Raw genomic sequence first — 12,646 nt, forward strand, 5'->3', positions numbered from 1 at the left:
GATCAAAAAAATTGTATCATTGACTAATTAGGTCTAACCGTGTTAAGTACAATTTATGGTTGAATAAAATTTTGGTTCACCTAAAACTAAGAACACTATAATAATATAATGAGTGAATAACTAAATCATTAAGGTAAGGGAACTTGGGTTAGAAATAAATCACCAACTTGAAGTAGGTTGGAAAAAAGCCAATTAAATATGGACAACTAAATTACGGTCTAAAATGCATGTACAAGTTAAGTGAAACATACACTGTTCTCCAAAATCCTTTAGGCAACTCACATCTCAGAAACTCATCTCAGAAATGGATCATAGAACACAGATCTTGGATCTGGAACAATTAAAGGCAACTTCTCTATGTAAAGAAACAGCCTCTTGCAATTCTCTCTGGAAATTGTCCCAATATCAACAATATCATTCATGTCTGTGTAAATCCAAAGGTCCCCAGAGTTTATTCTCTTCAGGCTATCCCGGCAAAAGGGACAAGATTGAGACCTCTGACACCTGAATAAACAAGCACAATTGTCATAATAAGTCATATATAGAGAACAACAAACTAGTAATTACATTATGATATTTTGATGTCATCTAGGTCAAATACACAATCAACTAACTAGTATAAGAAGTAAACTAATTTTGGTTGGTGGGGTGAGGTGGGTGAACTTTCAAAAATTAAGTGCAAAAAAGAGGGTGACCATTGATGAAATCAAGGATTTGGCTTTTTATGAAGTAAAAGAAATCTGATAACAAGCTATGAACTTGTGAGAATCATTATCAACATTTTAGTCAACAATTATTCTGTCCTCAAAAAAGTCGGTGAAGAATTAATGATCCCCACCTAAAAAGGACTCATTGATCCAACCATATTTTGACATACAAGATGTTCTCATTGATGTAATTTTGAGTAGGTCCAAAAGAAGAGGAAGGTTGATTGTAAATTATAGATCACAGAGGAGACTGACATGTTTCATTCATATGTTGAATAACACTATGGTAGATAAAAAAAACTTGGTTTTACCTCAAAAATATGATCAGCAGCAAAATATAAAATATAACTGGAAAGAATATAATATTTGTGAGATCATGAAGTTATGTAATAGTATCACAATCAAAGAAATTTACCAATCTCTGTAGCACTTCAAACACATATAGTGGCAGCAATCAGGCAACACAACTTTAGCTTTCACCTCCAAGCAAACTCCACATTCCTCTTCTCTTTCAATGTCAACATCAGATTGTTCTCTCTCCATGAAGCCACTCTTTCCTTTGTACCTAAGAGCGACTTCTTTCTGTTTCCTTTCCTCCAAATCCGTGATTCCTTTCTCAAGTTGCAACAGAGCAGGAAATATAACAGCTGTTTATCATCAAAAGAGAAAAACAGAAAAAACATCAAGAACACAAATAAACATGGAGCCAGTTGCTCTTAGAGAGAGCAACAAGCACAAAGCTAGACATGTAGCCAAGTATGCATTATCTTTACAGCACATGACTTACAGTAAAATTGTCTAATGCTTGCTTTCCTTTCATATACTGTCATAGTATTCTTCCCATTTCCATAACTCTGCATATATGTTGAAGGAAAATTAAGTCTACAAACAGGTTATGAACTTATGACAATTTTAGAACAAGAAATGAAAAATTAGGAAGGAAACAAAACAAGAAAATAAAATTTACAAAGAAACTAGATGCTCTACTAAAGCATTTGCGTATATAGAACATGTTTAGTGTTAAAACATGGAAAATATTGTAAATTACTTCTAATGATCAGAGTAACTCAGATTATACTTCAGGATTAGTTTTCTATCCTATAATATCTTCTAGGATTAGCTTTAATATTTCTTCTGAGTAGTTACCATGATTTGTTTTCTTTCTTGAGAAGAATTTGGAGTCTATTAATTAGTATAAACAAGGGTTAGTGACTCAGTCTTTTGCACAAGATCATTGCAACACATCATATTCTTAACCAACAAGTCGTTGTGGATGGAAAAGATACTTCACTGAAAGTAATTAGTCAAGTTTTTCAACAAAAGTTAGATATCCACAAAGCCTCCACCAATAACATGCTAACTAAAAATATAAAAGCATTCTCATAATTCAAAGTTATTATCTTTTTTCTGTTCTCTCAAAAACCTTGTAACTTCAACATTTAGGACATACATACCACATAAATTAGAACTCTCAGCAAACCCAGAGCACCAGCCAAGCGGTAATCAGTCCACTGAAGAAGAAATAGAAAAAGAGGGGCTGCTGAACTGTAAGATATCCTCATCTGAAAGCATCCTCCGTCTCTGTCCCTTGGATAGTCCAATGCCCTAAGAAAGAGAGAAGAGCAAAGAGGGGAAAAAGAAAAAGCACATTAAGCACAGACTCACAGGAGAAGGGCTATAGTCTGCTAAAAGAATCTCTTTGACTGATCCAAGTATAAACATATCAATGATGTGTTGGATATTGAAAAGTGCTATCTAGTTCAATTTTCCAACAAGCAAATTGAGTTTCATACAAATTCAGAGGAGCAGATCATCAACCTTTTCTATAAAAAAAAAATCCCAGCTTCAAGGTCCCACTTTACTACCTCAAGAAAAACACAGTAGCATTCAGCTTCAAATGACAAAAAGGCACTATATTACATGGATAATGGATTACAGACAAAGGCACACTGCAAAAATGGTAGATAAAACAATCAATTCTTAAAAATAAAAACAAAAAAGTGCTAAACTTCAGTGATTAGCATGACAGAAACTCAATTGTGCACAGAAAAAAAAAATCAATTTTTAATCTGGGAATGGGGTATGCATGTAATCTTTTGAAGCTGAATTTCTCATTCAAGCAATCAATTTCCCCCAAAAGAAAGAGAGAGAGAAGAGAAGAAGAGAGGACATACAGGGTATTAGCATACTGAATATCAGCTTCCAGAGCTTTAAGAGAGTCCTTGAAGGAGCACTTTCCCATTGATATTTTCCAGAAAACTATTCTGCATGCAACCAAGGACAATCCCACAAAGGCAATGGTATTGTATTACACTATACCAAGATATATGATATGATCTGCTTATAACACTCTCATAATGACACTGTTACCCTTTTTAACTGATAAAGGTTAATTCGGTTGGTAAAATATAAGTACCTTTTTCATTTGAAGGTCTGTTTTAATTTTAGGTGATACTCCAAAATCTAACTTAATTATTCTTTAAAAAAAATCCTTTTTTCATGTTAATTACTTATTTTAGTTTATGATACTTATTTTCATTCCAAAAGAAATTGAGAACTTTGCTAATGAATACATTTTAAAAAAATGGAATATATGCAATAGCTGAGGACTAATTCACTTAAAAAAAATCAATTTAACTACTTTTTCCTAGTTAAGGAAATTTTACCCACATGAGAGAATTTTCTCACTGAGAATAGCTATGTTATTTAATGTTAACAACTCAAGTAGTTACCCTTTTTTGAAAGAAGTAAAACACTTTTTGTCTGTTCCCACTACTCTTGTTTTAACTGCATTTATTTTTGAAAAGGCTTAACACCTTAAACCCTAATTAGTTCTTCTAATGACCCAACTTGCATAAATATTTATCTTACAAAATAATACCCTTCAATTCTATGTACTCTTTAGCCAATGGTATTGAGAACTGTTGGAGACAGCAACTGCATTTTTCAATGAATCAGATGACGATTTTGCCCCTACATATCTCTTTTAAAGAAAAAGAAAAGCCCTCTCGATGAGCTTTAATATAAAGATTTGATATTTGATAATGTGATTGTCTAAGGTGGACCCACATTGAATGAATCTTCTTTGGATAAGATTGTATAAAAGTTATAAGTACAAACGAAAGATATCAGCACAGATTTCTATGCCAGTTTTTTTTTTTCAGAATTTACGTACGAAAACCTTGCATTTATTTGAAAGGATAAGGTTGCGTGGTTTTTTTAATATATATACTAGAAACTTCCCTCTCTAGATAATATATATTAATAAGTTTTTTTGTTCCTCAGTGAAATTATTCTAAGAGGTTTTCTTAACTTCCTATATTTTTTATCTTTATATTAAAATGAAATTATAACTCTTTTCTCTTTTTTTTTAAATGAAGTTATAGTATTTTTAAGAATATATCAATAATAAAAAGTTTACTGTACTATAATGTATCAGTGAAAACATACCTAGAGTAGTAATTTTATATCCACATTTTTAAAGTAATAAAAAATAATTCAAAATAAAAAGTAAATTATACAATTCACACACACAAAATAATTATCAGTATATATATAATAAAAAATTCTTATTTGATGTATGTTTTATATTCTTGTTTTATTTTTAATTATATTTTATAATTAGAAAATTATATTATGAGTTATTGATTTATTTTAACAATCAAATATATTATAAATCACTTATAGTATAATTGACTATTTGTCAATCATAGTAATTCTAAGTTGAAAGGGAAACAAGATGTTATGTAATATGAAAGTTTAGAATATAGAGTTTTGTAATTTGTGTAATTAGATGGTATATGTGTGATATAAATTATGAATAAATATGAAAATATGGTTGAGACATAATACTTTTAATAAATAAAATATTATATTGAAATTGTTAGCACGTATATTGATTATAATTTTTTCTAGATATAGTTATATTAATTCATTCATATATTAAAATCATATAGATAAAGACTATTAGGTAGTGGGAGTCGAAGAAAGTTTATATGATTAAGTATGCGATTTGAAACTTAGGGTTTAAGATTTATGGTTTAGGGTTTAGGTGTATCTGGTCTGATAGGTTATTTGGATTAACTTTGTATATATGGTGACTTGATTTATATGTATACATGTAGTTGTGTAGAGAGATCTCATAGTGGGACTACTATTATAGATGCAGATCTATAAGTCTAAATCAATGCACGAATCTTCAAACAATAGAGTCAAGTATCTATGTATGTATGTTCATGTGGATTATTGGGATGAGTGACGTTGAATAAGTTACTTGAAAATATTGTTTAGCCTATTCTATTGTAATAAATGAAGTTTTAGATTAATATGTTTGTGACTAAAAGTTTTAAAAATTTGTAATTTATCATACTCTTGTTTGTATTTGTTTTTAAAATCTGTAATGAAATTGCATTATATTATATGATAACAGAAGAGGATGTTGCATGTAGTAAAACTCAAATGAAATTTATTTTTTTATGTTTTATTTTAATATATATTTTAAAATTCATATAAAATGAATATCTTTTTGTATTATTATTTGATAATAATATGAAAGATATTTACCCATATATATATATATACTTTTTTTTTCTTACATTGATATGATATATCCTTCCAATTGATATAATTAGGATTGTCATTATTACTTTTTTTATTTTCTTACAATATACAAAAACATGAAATACTAGTTTATTATAAAATTATTTATTATTTTAATATATACGAAATTAAGATTTATAGCAAGTAAATGGTGTTGACAATATAAATTATATTATAATTATTTTTTTTAATAAATAATATTTTTTTAACATAAAAAAATATATTTAAGATTTATGATAAGCATTATATAGTGCTTAAATTATATATACTAAATATAAGGTTAGATCTATTACATATTTATACCAAGTGTAAGTTGTAAATCTGAGTATTTAGATTAAATCTTAACCGTTAATTTTATTAAATGATAGTTTAAATCATTTATTTAAAAATTAAATAAATAAGTGAGTTATGTGCATTTTATACCTAAAATCCCTCTCAATCCAATTACTTTTCAAGTAAACTTATATGAATTATTGGATTTTGTAAAATTAACAGTTAAAGTTTTGTTTTTATACTTTTCTTATCAGTGGTAAGATTTTGGACTTTCAATTAGTATAAAGGAATTTTAACCCTATATTATATAAAATCGTAAGGAAATTGTCATGTATAAAAGATTAAAATATCAGTTATTATAAGTTATAATACACTCTTTTTTTTTCTTACTAGTACTTTTATTCAGAAATCTTAATCAAGATAAAACAATTTTTACCAATTATAATAATGGTAATCAATTAAGATTAAAATATTTTATTGGAAAATTCATTAAGAGAAATAAATTAAATTACTCGCATATTCTTATTATCATAAACCTTAATATGAAAACATCTACCTTCATAAATAAAATTTACAAATATTAATAAAATAAAAATACATTTTTCTAGAGTCCTGATATAAAAGGGATTTATTTTAAACATGTATCAATCGTAATCGAACGAGTCACATTACTCGACATCGGTGATCAACTGATCGACCGGATGAGTTGGTTAGTTTAAATAGTAAATAAAGAGACATGCGACAAATTAAATAACATCTTATAAATCCGGTAATCCGGTGATAAATCAGTTAATCTGCATAATATTTTCATTCTTCTTCAGCTGCAACGTTCAAGAGAGTAATTCCATCATTTGAACGTGTGTAAGAGGGTGTTTAGAAAATTTGTTGTATTTGACATTTCTCAATACAAATATAATTTTTTGTTTGAGTTACGTATTCCATTTTTGCACCTTGTTGAAATTTTTTTTGGGTTGATATGAATTTAAACATGAATTTTTGTTACATTTTTTCACCTTGCAATGATATAATTTTCAATAGTATACAACAAGAGTGGATAAACATGAAGCAAAATTGAGTAAGGACAAAGAATGCATGCATTTAGAAGTGATTAGATCAAAGTAAATTTGGAAGAACTTAATCAAAATTAAATACTCCCTAAAATCATTATTCATATTAATTACCGTAAAAAAATTATTAACATTATGAAATAAATAAGAAAATAATAACTGTCTATCATACTTAGAAAGATATTATTGAAAATAAAATAAAATATATATATATATATATATATATATATATATATATATATATATAAAGGTGGAGGAAGAAGGTAAAAAGGTGCAGTAGAATTATTCAAATAAAATCTTGTTAATTAGTTTGCTTAAAAAATAGTTAATTTTATCTATATTTATGTTTAAAAAGTAGTTTCTATCATGTTCCTGTATTAGGTTGCGGCGCCCCCAAGCTTCGAAAATTGGGCCGACCATGGTATAATCTGAAAAGACAATACTACCCAACAAACAACTACCGCAAATTCACCAAACTAACCATTAGTTTATTAATTAATAATTTAGATTCGAAAATTTTAAATTTAAGCCGGGTTAATCTGAATGAATTATTTTGGTTTTTTTTATGTTAAAAAAAAATTGAAATTATTTAAAATAATAATATGTCAAACCAATAGTTCCATGACAGAATGTACTATATCACCGTTTGTTGCTGGCCATTTCACAATCCACAATTTAATTTTCTTGTAATTTCTAACTGTTTGTGTGCCCTTAAAATATCTTGTTGATTGATTGTTATAAAATTGGTGAGACGTGGTTTAAGTTTTACCTTTAAAAATATTATATCTTGTGGAAGGTTTTACTATAGAGAAAAGAAAGGAGATAAATCATCAAATTAATCAATCAATGTGATTGAAAACTTATATTAGTTCTTCATATCAACTTACTTTGTATTAGTTCTTTACTTAATCATACTAGTTAAGTGTCTTCTTTCACATATATGGCTCTTTTCTTGATCTAAGTCATTTAACTCTTCCATTGGGCAAGATGAAATATAAAGCAAATAATATTCCTTCACAAATACAAAGTTTGTTAGTTGAAAGAAGTTATATATAATAAAAGGGAGTTAGTTTCTTAAACACATTTTTTTGTCTGACAAAACACATTTTTATCTTGTGAAAAGAATTTACATTTTAGGGTGATGAGCCTAGACTCAATTATATAATAAGTAGGTTGGTTTTTGAACAATACGTTTGGATATCACGTTACTTTGGCATAAGTCAAGAGATCCCAAATTAATTAGTGTTAATGGTTCAATTAGAATAAAATCATGGCTATAATCAGAAAGGTAAGGGTGGATTTTGTCAATATATGCCAGAGAAGGCACGGGCAAGAAGAATCATCTCTTATATATCAGTTGAGGGTATATTTACTCTTAACTACCTTGAGTATTCTGGACTTAAGATCACCTAGTCCTGTTGTCTGGAACATTTTGGCGTACACCGTGGGGTAGGTAAAATTACTCTTGCACCATTAAATTTAGGCTACAAATCAGAATGAGGGCAGCACGACGATCGACATAACCCGAATGTTGATGGAGATGATAAAGACAATGAGAAGGCAAAATGACGAGCGTGCGGAGGAGTTTAGGAGGGCACAAGAGCAAGCAAGGTTGAGGATGAGGAATCGCTAAGGTGCAAGAACAGTTGCAGGGGCAGAACAAGGAGCTTCAAAGGTAGATGGATGGTTAGAATGCAAATGGATGTTTGACGAGGAAGTGGATCCGGATTTTCAACCTTTTTCAGAGGAAATCTTGAAATAGCCGATCCCTCTGAATTATGTTTTTCCCAAGATCGGTTCATTCACTGGGAAACATAAAAAATTTTAGGGCACAAATGTTGATTTATGGAGGATCAGATGCAATGCGATGAAAGATGTTGGTTGGATAGTTGGTGGGAACAATGCTGGACTGGTTTAGCAATTTACCAGGAGGATCGGTCATGTCGCTGAATGTGTTTATTAGGTTGTTTGTTGCTCACTTTGCGACAAACAAAGCCAAACCTCTGGAAACAACAGGTCTTTTTGAAGTGAAGTAATTTAACGGGGAGTCGGTAAAACAATACCTACGTCATTTTAATGAGGTAGTGGTACAAATCCCTCAACCAAGTGAGGGAATGTGTGTTGAGGCATTCATTAGGGGTTTGAGGTTGGGAACGTTCGGTGAATTGTTGGTGTGAAGAAGGCCGAAAGACATGGCGGCTATTAACCTTAGGGCCACGTCTCATATTAAGGCAAAAAAGTTTACTTTGAAGAAGAAAGAGGAGGAAAGGAGGAACGAGGAAGGAGAGCGACCAAGGGGAGAAAAGATGGTTATAGGAATTCAATCAATTCATAAGAGGGGAGGCCCGTTATAAAAACAAGAAGGGATGATCGTGCAATGGGAGGTCCTTATGGAGGAGGAAAAATAGTAGAAGTATGTACCAATGTAGACTTTTAGATCATTGGGCCGGTACTCAAGCTTTAAAAGGATCGAAGTTTCAAAGATAATCCCTAGGTCATCAAGCTTTTTGCAGTCACTTAGTTCATTACTGTCAAGGTCTTCAGGAGATCGGGAAGGCTGACACTGAAGATGGGACGACCAATAAAGAGGAAATCCTTCTAGGAGATCAGGGCTACATTCGAATTTTTGGACTTTTACGAACTTACCCTTAAAAGATTTATATAAGGATTGAAACAGAGTTAACAATGCTCGACCCTTAACCCCTCTAACAGAGGCCCAGGAGGTATGCTTTGACTTTTTGTATTCAAAAAAATAAAAGAACATGTTGGAACTTAGAACAAAGCCGAGTTGGCCGCACAAAATATGGAAGACTCTTACAAAGACCCAGCTGTTAGGGTGTAGTTGGGCAGGGGTTGCAATCATGGTGTTAAAAATTTCTTTTTTGAAAGAGTTCAGCGACAGTCAAACACCGAGTTTGGTAAACAATGTTTCGTAGAAAAAACAGAAAGGGGGTTCAATTACACAATCCTTACAAATGGGTTCCTCAGGCTTACATGGTATGATAATGACATCTTTTTTCTGAGCTAGAGTGACTTAAAGATTGAGCATGACGAAGTTTTCAGATTCATTTCACAAAAGTAAAAACAAAAATTTCACGAAAAATGTCAAGTTTTGCTCAAGGATACATAGAGTAATAATCCAAGAATAGAAGTTTACACACAATGCATACAAATGAAGCAGCGATAACAATAGGCAAGGATATAAGACAAGTAGTAGATAAGTCTGAAGGCGTACCAGGGAGCGGGATTGGTAGAAAGAAGAGTTAAGAGGTGAGTGCAAAGGAAATGAACGCATAGTGCGAAGAAAGTTGGAAAGTGTGGAGCAAGGGAGCGAAAGTGCAAAGTAAGGGAGAAAAGTGAAAAAACAAGAGTGTGGAAGAGTGAAAGAGGGAATGGAAGGCAAAGCGGGAACATTAAGCGACGCGGGTAGGACAACCGCCACTTTGATTACCAATAAGAGCACAACACATAAACATCGGGAAAGGAAAAAGACATTGATGTGACACATAATAGAGAAACGATAAATGAAAGCACAATTACCTGTAAAGCGTACGAGATCAGGCAACGAATGTGGAAAGGGTAAGTTGCATGTTCTCGCCATAGCCTCAATGGCCTATGCCTGGGGGGCATGTAGGGTGATGGGTCTAGACCCGATTATATAATAAGTAGGTCAGTTTTCGAACTATATGCCCAGATATGTATGACGTTAGTTTGGCATAAGTCAAGGGATCCCAAATTAATTAGCTTAATGGCTCAATTAAGACAAAATCATGGCCATAATCAGAAAGGTTAAGGTAGATTTTATCAATATATACTAGAGAAGGCATCGACAAGAAGGATCATCTCTTACATATCAGTTGAGGGTATACTTACTCTTGACTATCTTGAGTGTTATAGACTTAAAATCGCATAATCCTTTTGTTTGGAACACTTTTGTTTCAAGTACTTGAAACAATCAACTCCAATAGGACCAAGAAAAACAAAAGGAATCAGACTATGTAGTGTAGGAGACATGTTATCTATGCCAACCAATAATCATTAACATCGACTTAAAAAAAAGTAACAGGCTCAAACAAACATTCTTCTCTATTAAGAAATAGATTTTAAACTTAACTAAACCTTACACAACTGCACTCACTTTTATATATATATATATATATATTATGAAATGTTCTTATCTTTAGTCGATATGAGATCTTCAACACATCATTTCACGCTGGATAATATGATACTAAATGACTCTGATACCATATTAATAAGTGAATTTTAAGTTTAACTAAATTTTATAAAATTGGCTTATAAAGTTTGTTTTCACCTATTTATATATTATAATAAAAAAAAATTCTTCTGTAATTCATATAATATCTCCAACATTCTTTATAAGAATATCACGTATATAAACCATAAATGTAACTTACACTACAAGAAAATCATGAAATAGAAACCAATTTTTAGAGACTAAAATAATTAGTTGCAATAGTAACTAAATTAGAGACCATTTTAGAAACTAACAAAAATTTTGGTTTCTATTATTGTTAAGTAGTTTATAAATTGATATATAATTAGCAACCAAGATTTTTGCTACCAAATTTAAACACTAAATAATTTGTAGTTAAAACCTTGGTTGCTAATTAGATATCAATTTAGAAACTATTTAACTAAAAATTAATTTAAAAATCATTTTTTTATTGTTTCTAAAATGATCTCTAATTTAATTACTATTGTAACTATTTAGTTTTTTTTTTACTACAAATTCTAACTTATAAAGGAATGCTCAATTTCTCATATCGACAAAGGAACAATAAAGGTGATAGAAGATCATGTGCCTTCAACTTTTACCACATTGAGTTCATCTATTGTACCTCCATTAATCAGGACAAACATTATGACTATAGATAAACACTCTCAAATCTAATATATCTATATATTTTATTGGAATTCCATCTTCATATCATCATATCATCATATAATCTTAGAAAAAAAGTGAGCATATCCTCCTTAGTTAAATCAATAATAATAAACATACTTTTGTATATTACATGTTTTTTTTTTTTTAAAGTTTTCGTGTTAGGCATCACTATGCAACTTAACATCTCAACTAAGCTGACACCTCAAGTAACAACAATCATTTGTCATCACATGAAAAAAATATTATTAAAAAAAGAAAAAAGAAAGAAAATACAAAAATATGGGAGGACTAGACCAAAACCCATATGTTAACACAAACGATACATAGGTAGATTATACCTATTCATAAAGAATTCTAAGAACAGACTAGCTGGGAGTCTATTATACCAATGAAATGATTCTCTATGAATAAATCCTAAATTAGCCAACTTATCAGCACACACATTCCCTTCACGAAAAATATGAGTTACCCTAAACCTGATTGTCCCACAAAAATTAAGACAAGTATTCCATCGATTCTGAAGCATCCACGGAACATTAGTCCTAGCAGTAAACGCAGCATAAACCAAGGCAGAATCACATTCAAGCTAGACATTAGTAAGTCCCATTTTTTGAGCTTCTTCCATAGCATGTATAACTCCATAAAACTCAGCAACCAAAGCAGTTTGAACTTCAAGAAACGCTGAAAAAGCACCAATAAATTCTCCCATACTCCCACGAAAAAAACCTCCACAAGTAGCAAGACCAAGATACCTCCTAGCAGCCCTTGACCCAGCCTGGTGAAGGAAATTCCCATCTAATAGGAAGAGGACGAAGAATTTTACCATTACGAGTCTTAATACCGAAAAACTTAATCACGTTGAACATGTTTTGACATCTGCATTTTTTTAAAAAAAGTTTCACACGTGTGAACCACATATAATACCTTAAAAATAACAAAAAAAATGTGATTTATATTAAATAAACTCTGGGTTCAGTTAAACTTTCTATCAAAACTATAATGTATTTATTTTACAACAAAAGATTTATTAAAATCTCAAATAACAGATAGTAAGTGTGAAAAAAGATTTCCTACAAAATTGCATTACAACT

General features: G+C 30.6%; 1 protein-coding gene across 2 annotated transcripts; it reads right to left on the reverse strand.

Annotated features, from left to right (window-relative positions):
* Positions 1-148: 148 nt before the first annotated feature.
* On the reverse strand, positions 149-3,040 carry LOC137831468 (E3 ubiquitin-protein ligase AIRP2). Of its 2 annotated transcripts, XM_068639154.1 has the most exons (6): positions 2,882-3,023; positions 2,526-2,656; positions 2,162-2,312; positions 1,495-1,561; positions 1,123-1,354; positions 149-504 (listed from the first exon to the last, which is right to left on the reverse strand). In XM_068639154.1, the coding sequence occupies exons 3-6, from the start codon at positions 2,267-2,269 to the stop codon at positions 294-296; spliced, it is 618 nt and encodes a 205-aa protein (XP_068495255.1). In that variant the 5' UTR covers positions 2,270-2,312; positions 2,526-2,656; positions 2,882-3,023; the 3' UTR covers positions 149-293. The 2 variants fall into 2 exon arrangements, with proteins under 2 accessions (XP_068495255.1, XP_068495254.1); XM_068639153.1 differs by lacking the exon at positions 2,526-2,656 and having other exon boundaries at positions 2,882-3,040.
* Positions 3,041-12,646: the final 9,606 nt, after the last annotated feature.

The sequence above is a fragment of the Phaseolus vulgaris genome, chromosome 6 (genome assembly GCF_000499845.2).
Source record: "Phaseolus vulgaris cultivar G19833 chromosome 6, P. vulgaris v2.0, whole genome shotgun sequence".
NCBI lineage: Eukaryota > Viridiplantae > Streptophyta > Magnoliopsida > Fabales > Fabaceae > Phaseolus > Phaseolus vulgaris.

Bases quoted from the DNA above. Each gene is read 5' to 3' on its own strand.
- LOC137831468 (XM_068639153.1), bottom strand. From the start codon at position 2,949: ATGGGAAAGTGCTCCTTCAAGGACTCTCTTAAAGCTCTGGAAGCTGAT. The intron at 1,355-1,494 runs GTAAGTCATGTG...GATGATAAACAG, and splicing joins AAGCATTAGACAATTTTACT to CTGTTATATTTCCTGCTCTG. The intron at 505-1,122 runs GTAAATTTCTTT...TTGTTTATTCAG, and splicing joins TTGAAGTGCTACAGAGATTG to GTGTCAGAGGTCTCAATCTT.